The sequence below is a fragment of the Chiloscyllium punctatum genome, chromosome 2 (assembly GCF_047496795.1).
Source record: "Chiloscyllium punctatum isolate Juve2018m chromosome 2, sChiPun1.3, whole genome shotgun sequence".
NCBI lineage: Eukaryota > Metazoa > Chordata > Chondrichthyes > Orectolobiformes > Hemiscylliidae > Chiloscyllium > Chiloscyllium punctatum.
In genome coordinates, this window is record NC_092740.1 from 69,584,211 (window position 1) to 69,600,068 (window position 15,858).

Sequence of the window (15,858 nt, forward strand, 5' to 3'; positions counted from 1 at the left end):
GCCCCAATCCCCTCCTTCTATTTATTTCTGAGCTCCCTTCCCACACCCCAGTCCTGATGAAACGTGCCGACCCGAAACGCCAATGTTCCTGCTCCTCTGATGTTGTCTGACCTGCTGTGCCTTTCCAGCTCCACATTTTATTGACTCAGAGCTCCAGCATCTGCAATCCTTACCATCTCCATGTTCTATTTGTAGCCTGAATAACTTGCAATCCTTTACCGTTAACTTGTTGCAGATGGTCAACTGGTTCTTGAGTTCTTGGCTTTTGTTGTATGTGGTAAATTCTGTTCACTATTGGGGGTACTTTTTTGGTTGAATGGTTTGAAAAACAAAATTCAAAATTCAAGTGAAGATTTAAGCATGAGTTTGAAAAAGCTGCAATCAAGTGAAACTGAGTAGATACTGGTATTTTATTATGAGCATATGGCGCTTTATCTACAGGTCACAGCCAATTAAGGAGGCAAGTATTGAGTTCGATGTTTTGTTGCTGGAGGACATGGAAAACCTTCAAGTCAATGAGATTTTATGGAACAGTTTAACAGCCGAGAGTTTACAGACAATGTAAGTTTGAAATCTCTAAGGCACATGTGTGTAATGTTTGAACATTTCAGACAATGAACTTTTGGGCCAGTGGTATGCAACAGTAACAGAGTTTGGGTAGTAATCCATGCTTCATTTTGTTTCAGTAAACATTTAGGGGAATAAACAAGTAAGTGTCAAATCAGAATCTTGTTTATACATCCAAACACAGCAGTGCTTAAAATGTTTGTAAAATTTTCAAGTCTGATGCTTTCTGATTAACATTGAGAACTGAAAGGAAAAATACTGGGCTTCGTGCGCAGCTCTACAGATATGGTTCTTATCTGGCATCAGTGAAGTAACTGGATCAAAAAATAGTATTTACCAAGAATTACAAGGTGGATGTTTTACATTCATTGAAGAAATAACCATTTCCAAAGTGTTTTACTTTGTCAATTTTCTGATCTTACCCACATAGAGTCAAAGAGAAGTACTGCACAGAAACAGACCCTTCGGTCCAACTCGTCCATACTGACCAAATATCCCAACCTAATCTAGCCCCATTTGCCAGTACTTGGCCCACATCCCTGTAAACCCTTCCAATTCATATACCCATCCAGATGCCTTTTAAATGTTACAATTGTCCCAGCCTCCACGACTTCCTCTGTCAGCTCATTCCATACATGTACCACTGTCTGTTTGAAAAAGCTGCCTCTTAGATCCCTTTTATATCTTTCCCTTCTCACCCTAAACATATGCCCTCCAGTTTTGGACTCCCCCACTCAAGAGAAAAGACTTTATCCGTTTAACCTATCCATACCCTTCATGACTTTATAAACCTCTATGAGGTCGCCCCTCAGCCTTCGACACTCTGGGGAAAACAACCACACCCTATTCAGCCTCTCCCTATAGCTTAAATCCTCCAACCATGGCAATGTACTTGTAAATCTTTTCTGAATGCTTTCAAGTTTCACAACGTCCTTCTGATAAGAAGGAGTCCAGAATTTCAAGCAGTATTCTAAAAGTGGCCTAACCAATGTCCTGTACAGCCGCAGCATGACCTCCCAACTCCTGTATTCAATATTCCGACCAATAAAGGAAAGCATACCAAATGCCATCACTATCCTATCTACCTGCGACTCCACTTTCAAGGTGCTATAAACCTGCACTCCAAGGTCTCTTTGTTCAGCAACCCTCCCGAGGACCTTACTATTAAGTGGATAAGTCCTGCTAAGATTTGCTTTCTCAAAATGTAGCACCTTGCATTTATCTAAATTAAACTCCTCAGCCCATTGGCCCATCTGATCAAGATCCCATTGTAATCTGCGGTAACCTTCTTCACTGTCCACTGTACCTCCAATTTTGGTGTCATCTGCAAACTTACTAACTATACCTCTTATGTTCATACCCAAATCATATACATAAATGATGAAATATAGTAGACCAGGCACCGATCCTTGTGGCACTCCACTGGTCACAGGCCTCCGGTCTGAAAAACAACCTTCCACCACCACTCTGTCTTCTACCTTTGAACCAGTTCTGTATCCAAATGGCTAGTTCTCCCTGTATTCCATGAGATCAAACCTTGCTAACCATTCTTCCATGGGGAACCTTGTTGAACGCCTTATTTGATGGTAGGTGTTGATGTTGTTTTAATCCCAGCAAAGACCAATAACTTTTTAAAAGAGATTTGAGTTCCCTATGATTAAGTTTAAAAAATCATACAACAATCATAGGATGCAATAGAATAGACTACTGCAAGGAAGTGTACCCACAACTGTGTCCTATGATCCTGCCCCACTAACTACCTGACGAAGGAACATCGCTCTGAAAGTTTGTACTTCCAAATAAACCTGTTGGACTAAAACCTGGTGTTGTGATTTTTAACCTTGTCCACCCCAGTCCAACACTGGCACCTCCACATCATGGCTTCCCTAGGATAGACTGAAAGTATCAAATGCCCTTCCTGATAAAGGGCTTATGCCCAAAATGTCAATTGTCCTGCTCCTCGGATGCTGCATGACCTGCTGTGCTTTTCTAGTGCCACACTCTCGACTCTGAAAGGGTCAAATGGTTGTACAGTCATCAATGTTCAACACTATTCGTGACTTGTTCAATATTGGAGCAGTCAGTGACCATAAATAGGACCAAGACAGCATCCAGTTTATGTCTACTAAGTGACACAAGGCATTCATGCCGCACAGGTGTCAGATAATAACCATATCAAACAGGCGGAAATCGAACAATCATCCCCTATGTTCTAATAAATTGCTGTCTTTGATTTGATTTATTTATTGTCACGTGTCAAGCTTTGCTTGCGAGGGGCACAGGCAGATCATAGTAAGCAAGAACATTTAGATCATAGGATATAAAACCTTAGAAACATACAGGTTACGTCACACAGGGTATACGCTAGGCAAGATCAGCATTATTTTGAGTTAGAGAGTCCATTTGTGAATCTAATATCGGCTGGGAAGAAGCTATTCCTGAACTGCTGGTGCGTGTGTTCAGGATTCTGTATCTTCTGTCTCGTGGAAGAGGTTGGACGAGAGTATTACCGGGGTGCAATGGGTCTTTGATGTTGGCAGCCTTACTGCGGCAACGAGTCATGTAAATGGAGTCCATGGATGGAAGGTTGGCTTCCGTGATGGTCTGGGCTGTGCACGCAACCTTCTGTAGTTTCTTACGGTCCTGAGCAGAGTAGTTGCCATTCCACGCCGTTATGCACCCAGACAGTATGCATCATACTGCATCTATAAAAGTGCATCTATAAAAGCTGGTGAAGTCCTTCTGGACATGCCAAATGTTTTGAGCAGCAGGAGGAAAAAGAGTCATTGTTGTGTCTTCTTGGCTGTCATGTTGTTGGTTATTGTCACTCTGGGGAACTTGGCTCTCTCACCCTCTCAATGTCAGCTCTGTTGATTTAGATGGGAGCGTGTTCTCCGAAGTCAGTGATCAGTTCTTTCGTTTTGCTGACGTTGTGAGAGAAGTTGTTCTCGTTGCACCACCTCACCAAGTCCTCTCACTGCTTTTTGTGTTCTGAAGATGCTGTCAGCAAACCTGGAGATGGCATTTGTTCAAATGGGACAACACAGTCATGGGTGTACAGGGAGTACAGTCGGGGGCTCAAGACACTTCCTTGGGGGCTGCCGTGTTGTGTTATCATAGAGGAGTTGCAGTTGTCTGTCTTCAGTGATTGTGGTTTGTGGGTCACAAAGCTAGGGTCCAGTTGCAGAGGCCAGAGCCGAGACCAAGGTCACAGAGTTTTGAGATCAGTCTGGAATGGATAATTGTATTGAAGGTGAAGCTGTAGTAATGAGCAGGAGTTTAATACAGGCGTCCTTGTTGTTCAGATGCTCCAGGGATGAGTGCAGGGCTAGGGAGATGGTGTTCTCTGTGCACCTGTTGCATCGGTAGGCATATTTTAGCAGATTGAGGCTGGCTAGGAGACTGGAGTTGATGTGAGCCATGACAAGCCTCTCAAAGCACTTCATGATTATGGAGGTCAGAGCCACTGGGCGGCAGTCATTAAGATACATTGCATGTGCTTTCTAAAATAGTAGGATGCTGGTTGTTTTGTTTAAGCAGGTGAGGACTTTGGCTTGTAGGAGAGGGACGTTGAAGATGTTGGTAAATACCTCAGCCAGTTGATCCGCACAGGATCCAAGTACTCGTCCGGGGATTCTGATCGCGTCCATAGCTTTCCTTGGGGTGATTCCCAGGAAGACTGATCTAATGTCTGTGGTGGTGATAGTGGGCACAGCTGCATCTGGGACCGTCTGGGCAGCTGACACCACGCCACTGACATTCTGCTCAAACCAAGCATAGAAAGTACTGAGTGCATCAGGGAGCGATGTGTCTTTGTCCTCCCTCTTACTATGCTTCATTTTGTATCCTGTAATTTTGTTTAGACCTTGCCACAGGCAGCAGGAGTCTTGGTTTGGGCCTCTAACTTAGACTGGGACTGCCTCTTTGCATCCCTGATGGCTCTGCAGAGGTCATATTTGGATCTCCTGCATAGGTCTAGGTCAACTGTCTTGAATGCTGTATGTCTGGTCTTCAGTAGGAAGTGGATTTTCTGGTTCATCCAAGGTTTCTAATTGGGGAGCACTCTGACTGACTTCTTTGGTACACTGTCCTCCATGCATTTAGTAATGAAGATCATGATAAGCATGTCTTGTAAAGAGGAAGAAGGAGGCTTACATAAGGTTGAGGAAACAAGGTTCAGACAGAGCGTTGGAGGGATACAGGATAGCGAGGAGGGAGCTGAAGAGAGGGATTAGGAGAGCTAAGAGAGGGCATGAAAAATCTTTTGGTGGGTAGGATCAAGGATAACCCCAAGGCCGTTTATGCATATGTGAGAAACATAAAAATGATGAGAACGAGGGTAGGTCCGATCAAGGACAGTAGTGGGAGACTGTGTATTGAGTCGGAAGAGATAGGAGAGGTCTTGAATGAGTACATTTCTTCAGTATTTATAAATGAGAGGGACCGTATTATTGAAGAGGAGAGTATGAAACGGACTGGTAAGCTAGAGGAGATACTTGTTAGGAAGGAAGATGTGTTGGGCATTTTGAAAAAACTTGAGGATTGACAAGTCCCCTGGGCCTGATGGGATATATCCTAGGATTATATGGGAAGCAAGAGAGGAAATTGCAGAGTCGTTGGCAATGATCATTTCGTCTTCACTGTTAACGGGAGTGGTACCAGGGGACTGGAGAGTGGCGAATGTTGTGCCCCTGTTCAAAAAAGGGAATAGGGATAACCCTGGGAATTACAGGCCAGTTAGTCTTACTTCGGTGGTAGGCAAAGTAATGGAAAGGGTACTGAGGGATCAGATTTATGAGTATCTGGAAAGACACTGCTTGATTAGGGACAGCCAGCACGGATTTGTGAGGGGTAGGTCTTGCCTTACAAGTCTTATTGAATTCTTTGAGGAGGTGACCAAGCATGTGGATGAGGGTAGAGCAGTGGATGTAGTGTACACGGATTTTAGTAAGGCATTTGATAAGGTTCCCCATGGTAAGCTTATGCGGAAAGTCAGGAGGCATGGGATAGTGGGAAATTTGGCCAGTTGGATAGGGAACTGGCTAACCGGTCGAAGTCAGAGAGTGGTGGTAGATGGTAAATATTCAGCCTGGAGCCCAGTTACAAGTGGAGTTCCGCAGGGATCATTTCTGGGTCCTCTGCTGTTTGTAATGTTTATTAATGACTTGGAAGAGGGAGTTGAAGGGTGGGTCAATAAATTTGCAGACGATACGAAGATTAGTGGAGTTGTGGATAGTGAGGAGGGCTGTTGTTGGTTGCAAAGGGACTTAGATATGATGCAGAGCTGGGCTGAGGAGTGGCAGATGGAGTTCAACCCTGTCAAGTGTGAGGTTGTCCATTTTGGAAGGACAAATAAGAATGCGGAATACAGGGTTAACGGTAGGGTTCTGAGTAAGGTGGAGGAGCAGAGGGATCTTGGGATCTATGTTCATAGCTCTTTGAAAGTTGCCACTCGGGTGGATAGAGCTTGTAAGAAGGCCTATGGTGTATTAGCGTTCATTAGCAGAGGGATTGAATTCAAGAGTCGAGAGGTGATGTTGCAGCTGTACAGGACCTTGGATAGGCAACATTTGGAGAACTGTGTGCAGTTCTGGTTGCCTCATTTTAGGAAAGATGTGGAAGCTTTGGAGAGGGTGCAGAGGAGATTTACCAGGATGTTGCCTGGAATGGAGAATAGGTCGTACGAGGATAGGTTGAGAGTGCTAGGCCTTTTCTCATTGAAACGGCAAAGGATGAGGGGTGACTTGATAGAGGTCTATAAGATGATCAGGGGAATAGATCGAGTAAACAGTCAGACTTTTTCCCCGGGTACAACAGAGTGTTACAAGGGGACATAAATTTAAGGTGAAGGGTGTAAGGTATAGGGGGGATGTCAGGGGTCGGTTCTTTACCCAGAGAGTGGTGGGGGCATGGAGTGCGCTGCCTGTGGGAGTGGCAGAGTCAGAATCATTGGTGACCTTTAAGTGACAATTGGATAGGTACATGGATAGGTGCTTAAGCTAGGACAAATGTTCGGCACAACATCGTGGGCCGAAGGGCCTGTTCTGTGCTGTATTGTTCTATGTTATACTTGTCTGGGTTTTCCACGGAGTACTTGAATATGGTCCAGTCCATTGATTCCAAGCAGTCCTAGAGATAGTCTTCCACGGCCTTGGACCAGCATTGTACATCTTTTTGTGAAAGGTCCTCCCACTTCAGCGTTTGCTTGTAAACTGGGAGGAGGAACACAGCACTGTGATCTGATTTTCCAAAGTGTCGGTGGGGGTGGAACAGTAGGTGTCTTTGATGGTTGTATAGCAGTGGTTCAGAACGTTCAGCCTCTGATGGGGCAGGAGATGTGCTGGTAGTAATTTGGCAGTACTCTCTTGGTTGAAGTTGTGGGCCATGGGAGTTTTGCCTCTAGGGAATTCTTCATATCGCATGGGGTGGTATGTTGACTGCTGTTAGGATGGCAGGGGTGAACTCCTGCAGCAGATCGTAGGGACAGCATTTTTCTGTAAGGTATTCTGGATCCAAGGTATCACTCCTGTCACATCCTGGGAATAATCAAGAACCAGCGACTGATTTGGATCAGCAATATAAATACAGTGGTTACAAGGTCAAATCAGAGGCTATCAATTTTGTGTTGAGGAAATCATTTTGTGCCTCTCCATTGCCTGTCTTGCAATTACAAGGCATAAGTTAATATTGTGATGGAATACTCTTGGATGGGTGAGTGTAGCTCTAAAAACATTCTGGCATTGACAGTGTCAAATTTCTTAAGACGCCGATCTGCATGTCGTCCTATCCACCACTCTTTCACTTTCTCATGTCGCTCTTGCTTTGTCTCTGTCTCTGTCTCTCTTGCTTTTTTCTCTATTTCTCTCTCTATTTGTCTTTCTGTCTGTGTGTGTATATAAATTCTGACTCTCTCACTCTCTCTCTGTCTCACTCACTCACACTCTCTCTCTCTCTCTCTCTCTCAATCACCCTCTCTCTCAATCACCCTCTCTCTCTCTCACACACTCTCTCTCTCTCTCTCACTTTGTCACACACTCTCTCTGTCACTGTCTCTCTCTCTCACACACATGCTCTCTCTCACACTGTCGCTCTCACACTGTCGCTCTCTCTCACCCTCACTCTCACTCTCACTCTCACTCTCACCCTCACCCTCACCCTCACCCTCACCCTCACCCTCACCCTCACCCTCACCCTCACCCTCACCCTCACTCTCACTCTCACTCTCACTCTCACTCTCACTCTCACTCTCACTCTCACTCTCACCCTCACCCTCACTCTCACTCTCACTCTCACCCTCCTCTCACTCTCACACTCTCTCTCTCACACTCTCTCTCTCACACACTCTCTCTCACACACTCTCTCTCACACACTCTCTCTCACACACTCTCTCTCACACACTCTCTCTCACACACTCTCTCTCACACACTCTCTCTCACACACTCTCTCTCACACACTCTCTCTCACACACTCTCTCTCACACACTCTCTCTCACACACTCTCTCTCACACACTCTCTCTCACACACTCTCTCTCACACACTCTCTCTCACACACTCTCTCTCACACACTCTCTCACACACTCTCTCTCACACACTCTCTCTCACACACTCTCTCTCACACACTCTCTCTCACACACTCTCTCTCACACACTCTCTCTCACACACTCTCTCTCACACACTCTCTCTCACACACTCTCTCTCACACACTCTCTCTCACACACTCTCTCTCACACACTCTCTCTCACACACTCTCTCTCACACACTCTCTCTCACACACTCTCTCTCACACACTCTGTCTCTCTCACACTGTTGCTCTCTCTCACCCTCACTCTCACCCTCACTCTCACCCTCACTCTCATTCTCACCCTCACTCTCACTCTCTCACACTCACTCTCACTCACTCTCACTCACTCACTCACTCACTCTCTCCCTCACACACTCTCTCCCTCACACACTCTCTCCCTCACACACTCTCTCTCAATCATTCTCTCAATCACTCTCTCTCTGTCATGCTCACTCTCATCACTCGCTCACTCACTCTCATCACTCGCTCACTCACTCTCATCACTCGCGCTCTCTCTCTCTCTTTCTCTCTCACACACTCATGCTTATTGGCAGTCTTTCTATCCAAAAGCTTGCACAGCTGCTCTTGCCTTTGTTTCAAGTGTGAGAACTTTGTACCTCGCTCTGCGAGTTGCAACCTGACTCCGTATTTAGCCAAGTCATCAGGCCTGTTGTATGACATGGTTCTACTAACTCAGAAAAGATGGTAAATTAACAATGGCAGACATGTTTTGAGAAAAGTTAACTATTCACAGTAAAAATTGATCCCAGTCAAGAAAGAGGATTCTGGTTTACAAGGAAAGTCGAGGATTGTGCCAAATTGATAGATAAAACATGCAAGCTAGCAAAATGTCTGGTAAATCAGATGACTGTGAAAGTTTTTAAAAGCCATCAAACAGTGACCAAAAAAATCTTCAAAAGTAAGAAAATAAACTGAGGGCAAATTAGCAAATAACATATAAACAGACAGTAAGAACTTTTTAAAGTATATAAAAAGGAAGAGAAAAGCAACAATGAATATAGGAGCATTGGAGAATGGGGCTGAAGAAATAATAATGGAGAGCCAGGAAATGGTAGAGGAATTGAACCAATAGTTTCCGTAGTTTTCACAATAGAGGAGACTAATTGCTTTGCAAAAATAGTAAATAAACAAGGGACTACAGGGAAGTAGGGAATAAACACAATATCTCTCACTCTCACTCATCAATTAACTATCTTTTCTGAGGTAGTAGAACCGTGTCAGGCAATAATTATGGAGTCAGGTTGCAACTTGCAGAGCGAGGTACAAAGTTCTCACACTTGAAACAAAGGCAAGAGCAACTGTGCAAGCTTTCAGATAGAAAGACTGGCAGTTGAGAAAAGGTACGAGGGGAATTAGTGGAACTAAAGGCCAATAAGTCCCTTGGACCTGTTGCTTGCATCTTAGGATTTTAAAGGTGAAGCTTCAGAGATAGTGGATGCTGGCGATGATTTTCTTATAATATTTCTATCTGGAAATGTCCCAGAGGAATGGAAAATTGCTAATGTAACATCCTTATTCAAAAAGGGAGAGAGACAAAAACAGGCAACCACGGCCAGTTAGTTTAACATCTGTCATTGGGAAAATATTAATCTTTTGTAAGGGATGTCATAGCAGAATATTTGGAAACATGCAGGATGATGAATATGGCTCCGTGATGGTGAAGTTATGCCTGACAGAGTGATTGGAATTATTTGAGGTGGTAACAAGCAGGATAGGTGAAGGGGAATCAGTGGGAATAATATTATTGAATTTTCAAAAGGCGTTCGATAAGGTACCACACATAGGCTCTCATAATATTAAGGAGCCTTTTGATGTTGAGGATAGTACATTTGTATGGATAGAGGATTGGCTAACTAACAGAAGACAGGGTTGGAATAAAGTGGACATTATCAGCATGGCATTCTGTAAGTAATGGAGTGCCAAAGGGACCAGTGCTGCTGCCATGATTATTTACAATGTATGTTAAGGACTTGAATGAGAATCGTGAATGTGCTTTTGTTCTTTGTGGATGACACAAAAGTAGGTAGAATGGCACATAATCTGTTTGACAGAAGGAAACTTGGAGGATATAGACAGGTTAAGCCAGTGGGCAAAAACTTGGCAGGTAGAAGGCAATGTGCTAAGAAGTAAGGTTCTGTACTTTGGCAGAAAGAATAGAAGAGTTAAATATTATTTAACTGGAGAAAGACTGCAGAAAGCTGCAGTACTGAAGGATTTAGAGGTTCCAGTGCATGAATCACTAAAAGCTAGCATTCAAGTTGCGTGGGGTAATAGGGAAGACAAATGAAATGTTGGCCTTTATTTCAATAGGAAGACTGTGCAAAAATAGGGAGGTCATGCTTAAACAATACAAGGTGCTTGTCAGACCACAGGTAGAATACTGTGAACAGTTTTGGTTCCTTACCTTAAGAAAGATATACTGGCATTGGAGGCAGAGAAAGTTCACTAGGTTGATCCTGGGATAGAGGACTTTCCTTATTAAGAGGTGATGTGGAGGTGCCGGTGTTGGACTGGGGTGGACAAAATCAAAAATCACATGATACCAGGTTATAGTTCAACAGTGTTATTTGAAACCATAAGCGTTTGGAGCCCCCACACTTTCCTCAGGCAGCTAGTGAAACAGAATGCATCTGACACAGAATTTATAAGTAAAAGATCAAAGGGTCATACAACTTATACAAATGTATTGAACAAACCTAGATAGCTATTAAGTCTTTAATCATTTAGGATGGAAGTGCAGGTTTTGTTTGATTAAAATGTAAATTCTAGAATTTCTTTCAAGTCACTGCCCCAAGATAACTTCATGTTTTATCTCAGGTCAGACAATGCATTTTAGGTGTGAGGCCATGTTTCAAATCTGTTTGGCTCTCATCCTGGAGCCAGACTAGTTTTATTTCCAAAGTAGGGATTTATAAAATTCCACATTGATTGACTGTTTGCAGATTGTGTGCTTTTTGAACAAAATAGAATGTATCTGCAAACACACATCTGCAACTGCAAATTCACTTCATAGATTTGTTTGTGTGCGTGTGTGTATGAGGGAGGGGGAGAGAGGGTGTATGTGTGAGAGAGAGAATGTGTGTGTGCTTGAGAGAGAGTGTGAGGTGTATATATGAGTGAGCTCGTGAGTGTGTGTGTGTGTGTGTGTGAGAGAGAATCTATTGTATGGTGGGGTCACCTGTAGTGACATGTAGTCACCCATTTAAGACAGATGAATTTTCTATAGGATGGTGAATCTGTGAAGTTCTTTATCACAGAAGGTTGTTCATGTTAAATATATTCAAGGCTGAGCTAGGCAAATTTCTAATCATTAAGGGATAAGATAGGAAAGTGGAATTAAGGATTATCAGATCAGCCACAATCACATTGAAAGAGACAGTGGATTTTATGATCTGAATGGCCCACTTCTGTTCCTGTGTTCTTATAGTCTTATGGTCTCCTTTTCGGATATTCTGTTTTATTTTAAATTAGAAAGGCAGTTTAAAATGTAAGTTCTTGGAATACTAATGTTTGTAAAAGCATATAACTTGAATATGGGTAGTTAAGTGGCAGAAGTAATCTTATCCTTGCGTTGCCATCTAAGTACAAATTTTAGGCGTGTTCTTTTCATAAACATAGGAGCAGGAATCTTAGCCAACTTTTTCCTTATATACCCAAGTGTATTGGAATCAATTTTCTTTCTGCTTTGACATAACTATAGAGTTTCTGATATGCAGTGCAGCAGAACAAGAAGATTCAACTTAAAATTTTACATTTTGTTAAGCAAACCTTCTTGTTTGTTGTGCTGTAAGTGGTTTCAGACAGACTTTCAGCGAAGGACCACTCTAGTACTTGTTGGTAATTCTTAAATTTATTTTGAAATGGAATTTAATGAAGCAAATACCTCTGAAAACTATTGGGAAACTTGTGAAAGAAAAACTTGCCTTTCACAAGAAAAATAATTGGGAATATTTGAGTATAGCTTAATGTGATAAGGTATTGTCTCCAATAATAGGCTGAAAGCAACAACTGAAGACTTGGTCCAAACTCAACAAACTATCACCAGCAAGGAGGAAATAATGGTGGAACTGGAGAAAAAAATTGAAGAAACTGCTATGACATATGAAAAGAAATCTGAGTAAGTACTAAATCCTCCAATTCCCTTCGGGTTCAAGCTGCGGAGAGTTAGGCTGTAATAACTTGCAGAATCAACTTCTTATAATGACAATTTTTGCTTAGTAAATTTGCAGTTGGTTTATTTCCATTTTTACCATTTGCCAGGCTCAGAGCCGTAGTCAGGGCAATCACTTTGGGAGGGTGCAAGCTGGAAATGATCCATTTCACTCCATAGGTTCTTCACCCTGAGTCAATCCATGTAATATTTGGGTATTAGTGAAGATTGTTTAGAGTTATGCAACTCAATTATACTGAGCAAACAGAGTCCTCAGTGTGGATCCTACACTAATACACAACTCTGACACTGTACCACAATTTCCTTTTAGGCAATTTGAAATGTACCTACGTTGTCCATTAGGAAGAACTAAGCATAAAATATATTGCATAAAATTATGATAAAAGTAACTTCTTTGTGAAATAGATGAATAGATTGAGATATTGTGTAAAAGGAAGTGTATTTCAATGTGATTCAGTGAAATGTAAAATTTAAGTAAGAGGTCAAACCTTAATTTCTGAAATGTCTGAGCTGAGAATTTGAAATTTCAGAATGAAAGAGGAATATCAAGCTAGTTAATTCCTGCAATTAGAAATATCAGGAAGGGAAATGTATGTGCTTTAAGATTAACTATGACCTAAATTGTCTCTCCTTGAGTTTTTATTCATTTGATAGCCTTTCTTTGAAGATGTCTTACATTATAGATGATATACTAAATACATTTTTTGTTGAATAAATCCACTTTCTAAAAGCTGAAATATGATTTGATAATGCATTGCTTTGCTGATTTTCAAAGCCAGAGAAAATTGTTGTTTGGCCACGAGTGATCTAATAGATAAAGGAATTAGGTAAAAAAGGTTTTCTTTTCATCATCCTGAGGTTGCTGTCAGAAAGTTAGGAAAATATGAGGATTAGTGAAAATGTTCTTTAAGTTGTAAGGAGTTATGACTCATCTGAGAGTAGTCTAAAGTGAAGTGGGAATGAGGGAGGCGGTGGTATATTGGTAAAGTCATTGTCACTCAAGAATCCAGAATCCAGATAGCACACGTAAACATCCTTCTGATTCACTATTGAAGGATATCTGCTGTCATCACCTCATGTGGCTTACATTTGACTCGCAGTAAAGTGTTTGACTTGTAATAGCCCTCTGAAATGGCTCTCACAAGCCACTCACATCCAGAGATGGGCAATAAATGCTGGCCAGCTATATCCCATGAACAAATTTTAAAGTAAGTTAACCTGGGAGAGACCAAGACTTGAAAATGCAACAACTGTGATAGGAATTTCTGTTTAAAATTGCTGTGATAATTTGAACAGCTGATCATGTTAGTATACCAGGCAAAAGTGAGGCCTCCAGATGCTGGAGATTAGAATCGAGACTGTGGTGCTGGAAAAGTACAGCAGATCTGGCAGCATCTGAGGAACAGGAGAATTGACATTTCTGGCAAAAGCTGTTCTTCAGGTATGAGGTTACGTCAGTAGACATGAGGTTACATCACGTTATTATACCACAAATCAAGATCTAAGATGTTGATAATGCTGCACAGGTCAGGCAATATCTGTGGAGAGGGCCATGAGGAGAAGATGTATGACATTTGATCAAAAATATTGAAGTCTTTGTGTAGAGATGCTGCTTGACCTGCTCAGTGTTTCATAATTTTTCTGTTGATTCTTTCAGATTTCCAGAAGTTTTTTTTCAATTTTACATGATCCATCCAGTGATGTAACAAAATTAAATTCACCTAGCCCAATAGCACATTTTGCTAAATTATTGCTTTCTAAAAAAAACTGCTTAAATTTAGAGTGTTTAAAAACCAGGTGCTCTAATTTCCTCCCCCAGTCCAAAGATGTGTAGGTTAGGTGGATAGCCCATGTTAAATTTCCTATGCTGTCCAGGGATATATGGATTAGGTGGATTAGCCAAGGGATATGCAGGATTACAGGGATAGGGTAAGAAAGTTAGAACATAGAACGTAGAATAGTACAGCACAGAACAGGCCCTTCAGCCCACGATGTTGTGCCGACCACTGATCCTCATGTATGCACCCTCAAATTTCTGTGACCATATACATGTCCAGTAGTCTCTTAAATGTCCCCAATGACCTTGCTTCCACAACTGCTGCTGGCAACGCATTCCATGCTCTCACAACTCTGTGTAAAGAACCCGCCTTTGACATCCCCTCTATACTTTCCTCCAACCAGCTTAAAACTATGACCCCTCATGTTAGTCATTTCTGCCCTGGGAAATAGTCTCTGGCTATCAACTCTATCTATGCCTCTCATTATCTTGTATACCTCAATTAGGTCCCCTCTCCTCCTCCTTTTCTCCAATGAAAAAAGTCCGAGCTCAGTCAACCTCTCTTCATAAGATAAGTCTTCCAGTCCAAGCAGCATCCTGGTAAACCTCCTCTGAACCCTCTCCAAAGCATCCACATCTTTCCTATAATAGGGCGACCAGAGCTGGACGCAGTCTTCCAAGTGCGGTCTGACCAAAGTTTAATAGAGCTGCAACAAGATCTCACGACTCTTAAACTCAATCCCCCTGTTAAGTTGATCTGGGTGCGATACTCTTCGGAGGGTCTGTGTGGACTTGATGGGCCGAATGGCCTGCTTCCATTCTGCTGGGATTCTTTGATTCTATGATTACAAACTGAAGTCTTTAAGTGGATGGGATCAACTGCCAAATCAGATGCTCTAGACTTCTGCAGGCCTGCTGATCTCCAGAAATCAACAGCCAGAGAGATAGTCAAAGTAGTGTTTTTATTTTCCCCAAAAGCTCCTCATAAAAGTTTTTCAAGTGCTACTTTTGGTTTTCAGGAGATTCTTTTTCATTCTCATTAACTCATTTATTGAGTAATGCAGTCACATGCAAACAATAACTTCTGTATTTGTGTTGAGATATGGCGTATTTGGGTTGTGAAAAAGTAGAATTCAAAGAATTCATCAATATCCTAAACCTCATTCAACTTTAAGCCACAACATGCAAATACCTCCTTAGTCAAAGCCGTATTTAATTGGCACACAATAGAATAACAAGTATTATGGTGGTGGTGCCTGCACCGATGCTGTGTAACTTAACTTGGTGACAAGCTGATGTCTTTTCCCTGCGATGCAGCATATTATATTTGTTGGAATAATCATTTAATGCCGGAATGAATGCCTCAGTTGAACCTCTCTCAATCATACCTGTAAGCTGTGCATTCCAGATTCTAACTTGCAAAGCTCTGCAAGTTTTTTCTCACTTTACATTTATTTAATTTGGAAAACACTTAAAAATTGTGCGCTCCATTTCTCGATCATTTTAGAATGGGAATACTTCCTCTCTATCCACTCTGTAAAAACCTCTTGCGATCACATCTCCTCTTCACCGCCTTCTCTTCTCCAGTCCTAACTTTTTCAGTCTTTCCTCATAACGAAGTGTCTTATACCTGAAATGCATTCTCATAAACTTCTAATGCACTCTGTGAAGTATATTCAAATCCTTTGTATAGATTGGTATCCTGAACTGTGCACACTACTCAAGTTAGTCTAATCTGTAATGGAACCCCCCCTGCCAAAA

At 42.1% G+C, this 15,858-nt stretch overlaps 1 protein-coding gene across 5 annotated transcripts in view; it reads left to right on the top strand.

Moving 5' to 3' along the window:
- Positions 1-15,858, top strand: part of fer (fer (fps/fes related) tyrosine kinase) — a 199,311-nt gene that overhangs the window by 74,939 nt on the left and 108,514 nt on the right. For 4 of the 5 annotated variants that reach the window (XM_072583635.1, XM_072583636.1, XM_072583634.1 and 1 more), the window contains 2 exons: positions 442-561; positions 12,144-12,266. In XM_072583635.1, coding sequence (XP_072439736.1) covers positions 442-561; positions 12,144-12,266 — 243 coding nt within the window. The remainder of the gene's footprint in view (positions 1-441; positions 562-12,143; positions 12,267-15,858) is intronic. The other variant, XM_072583637.1, reaches the window with a different exon arrangement.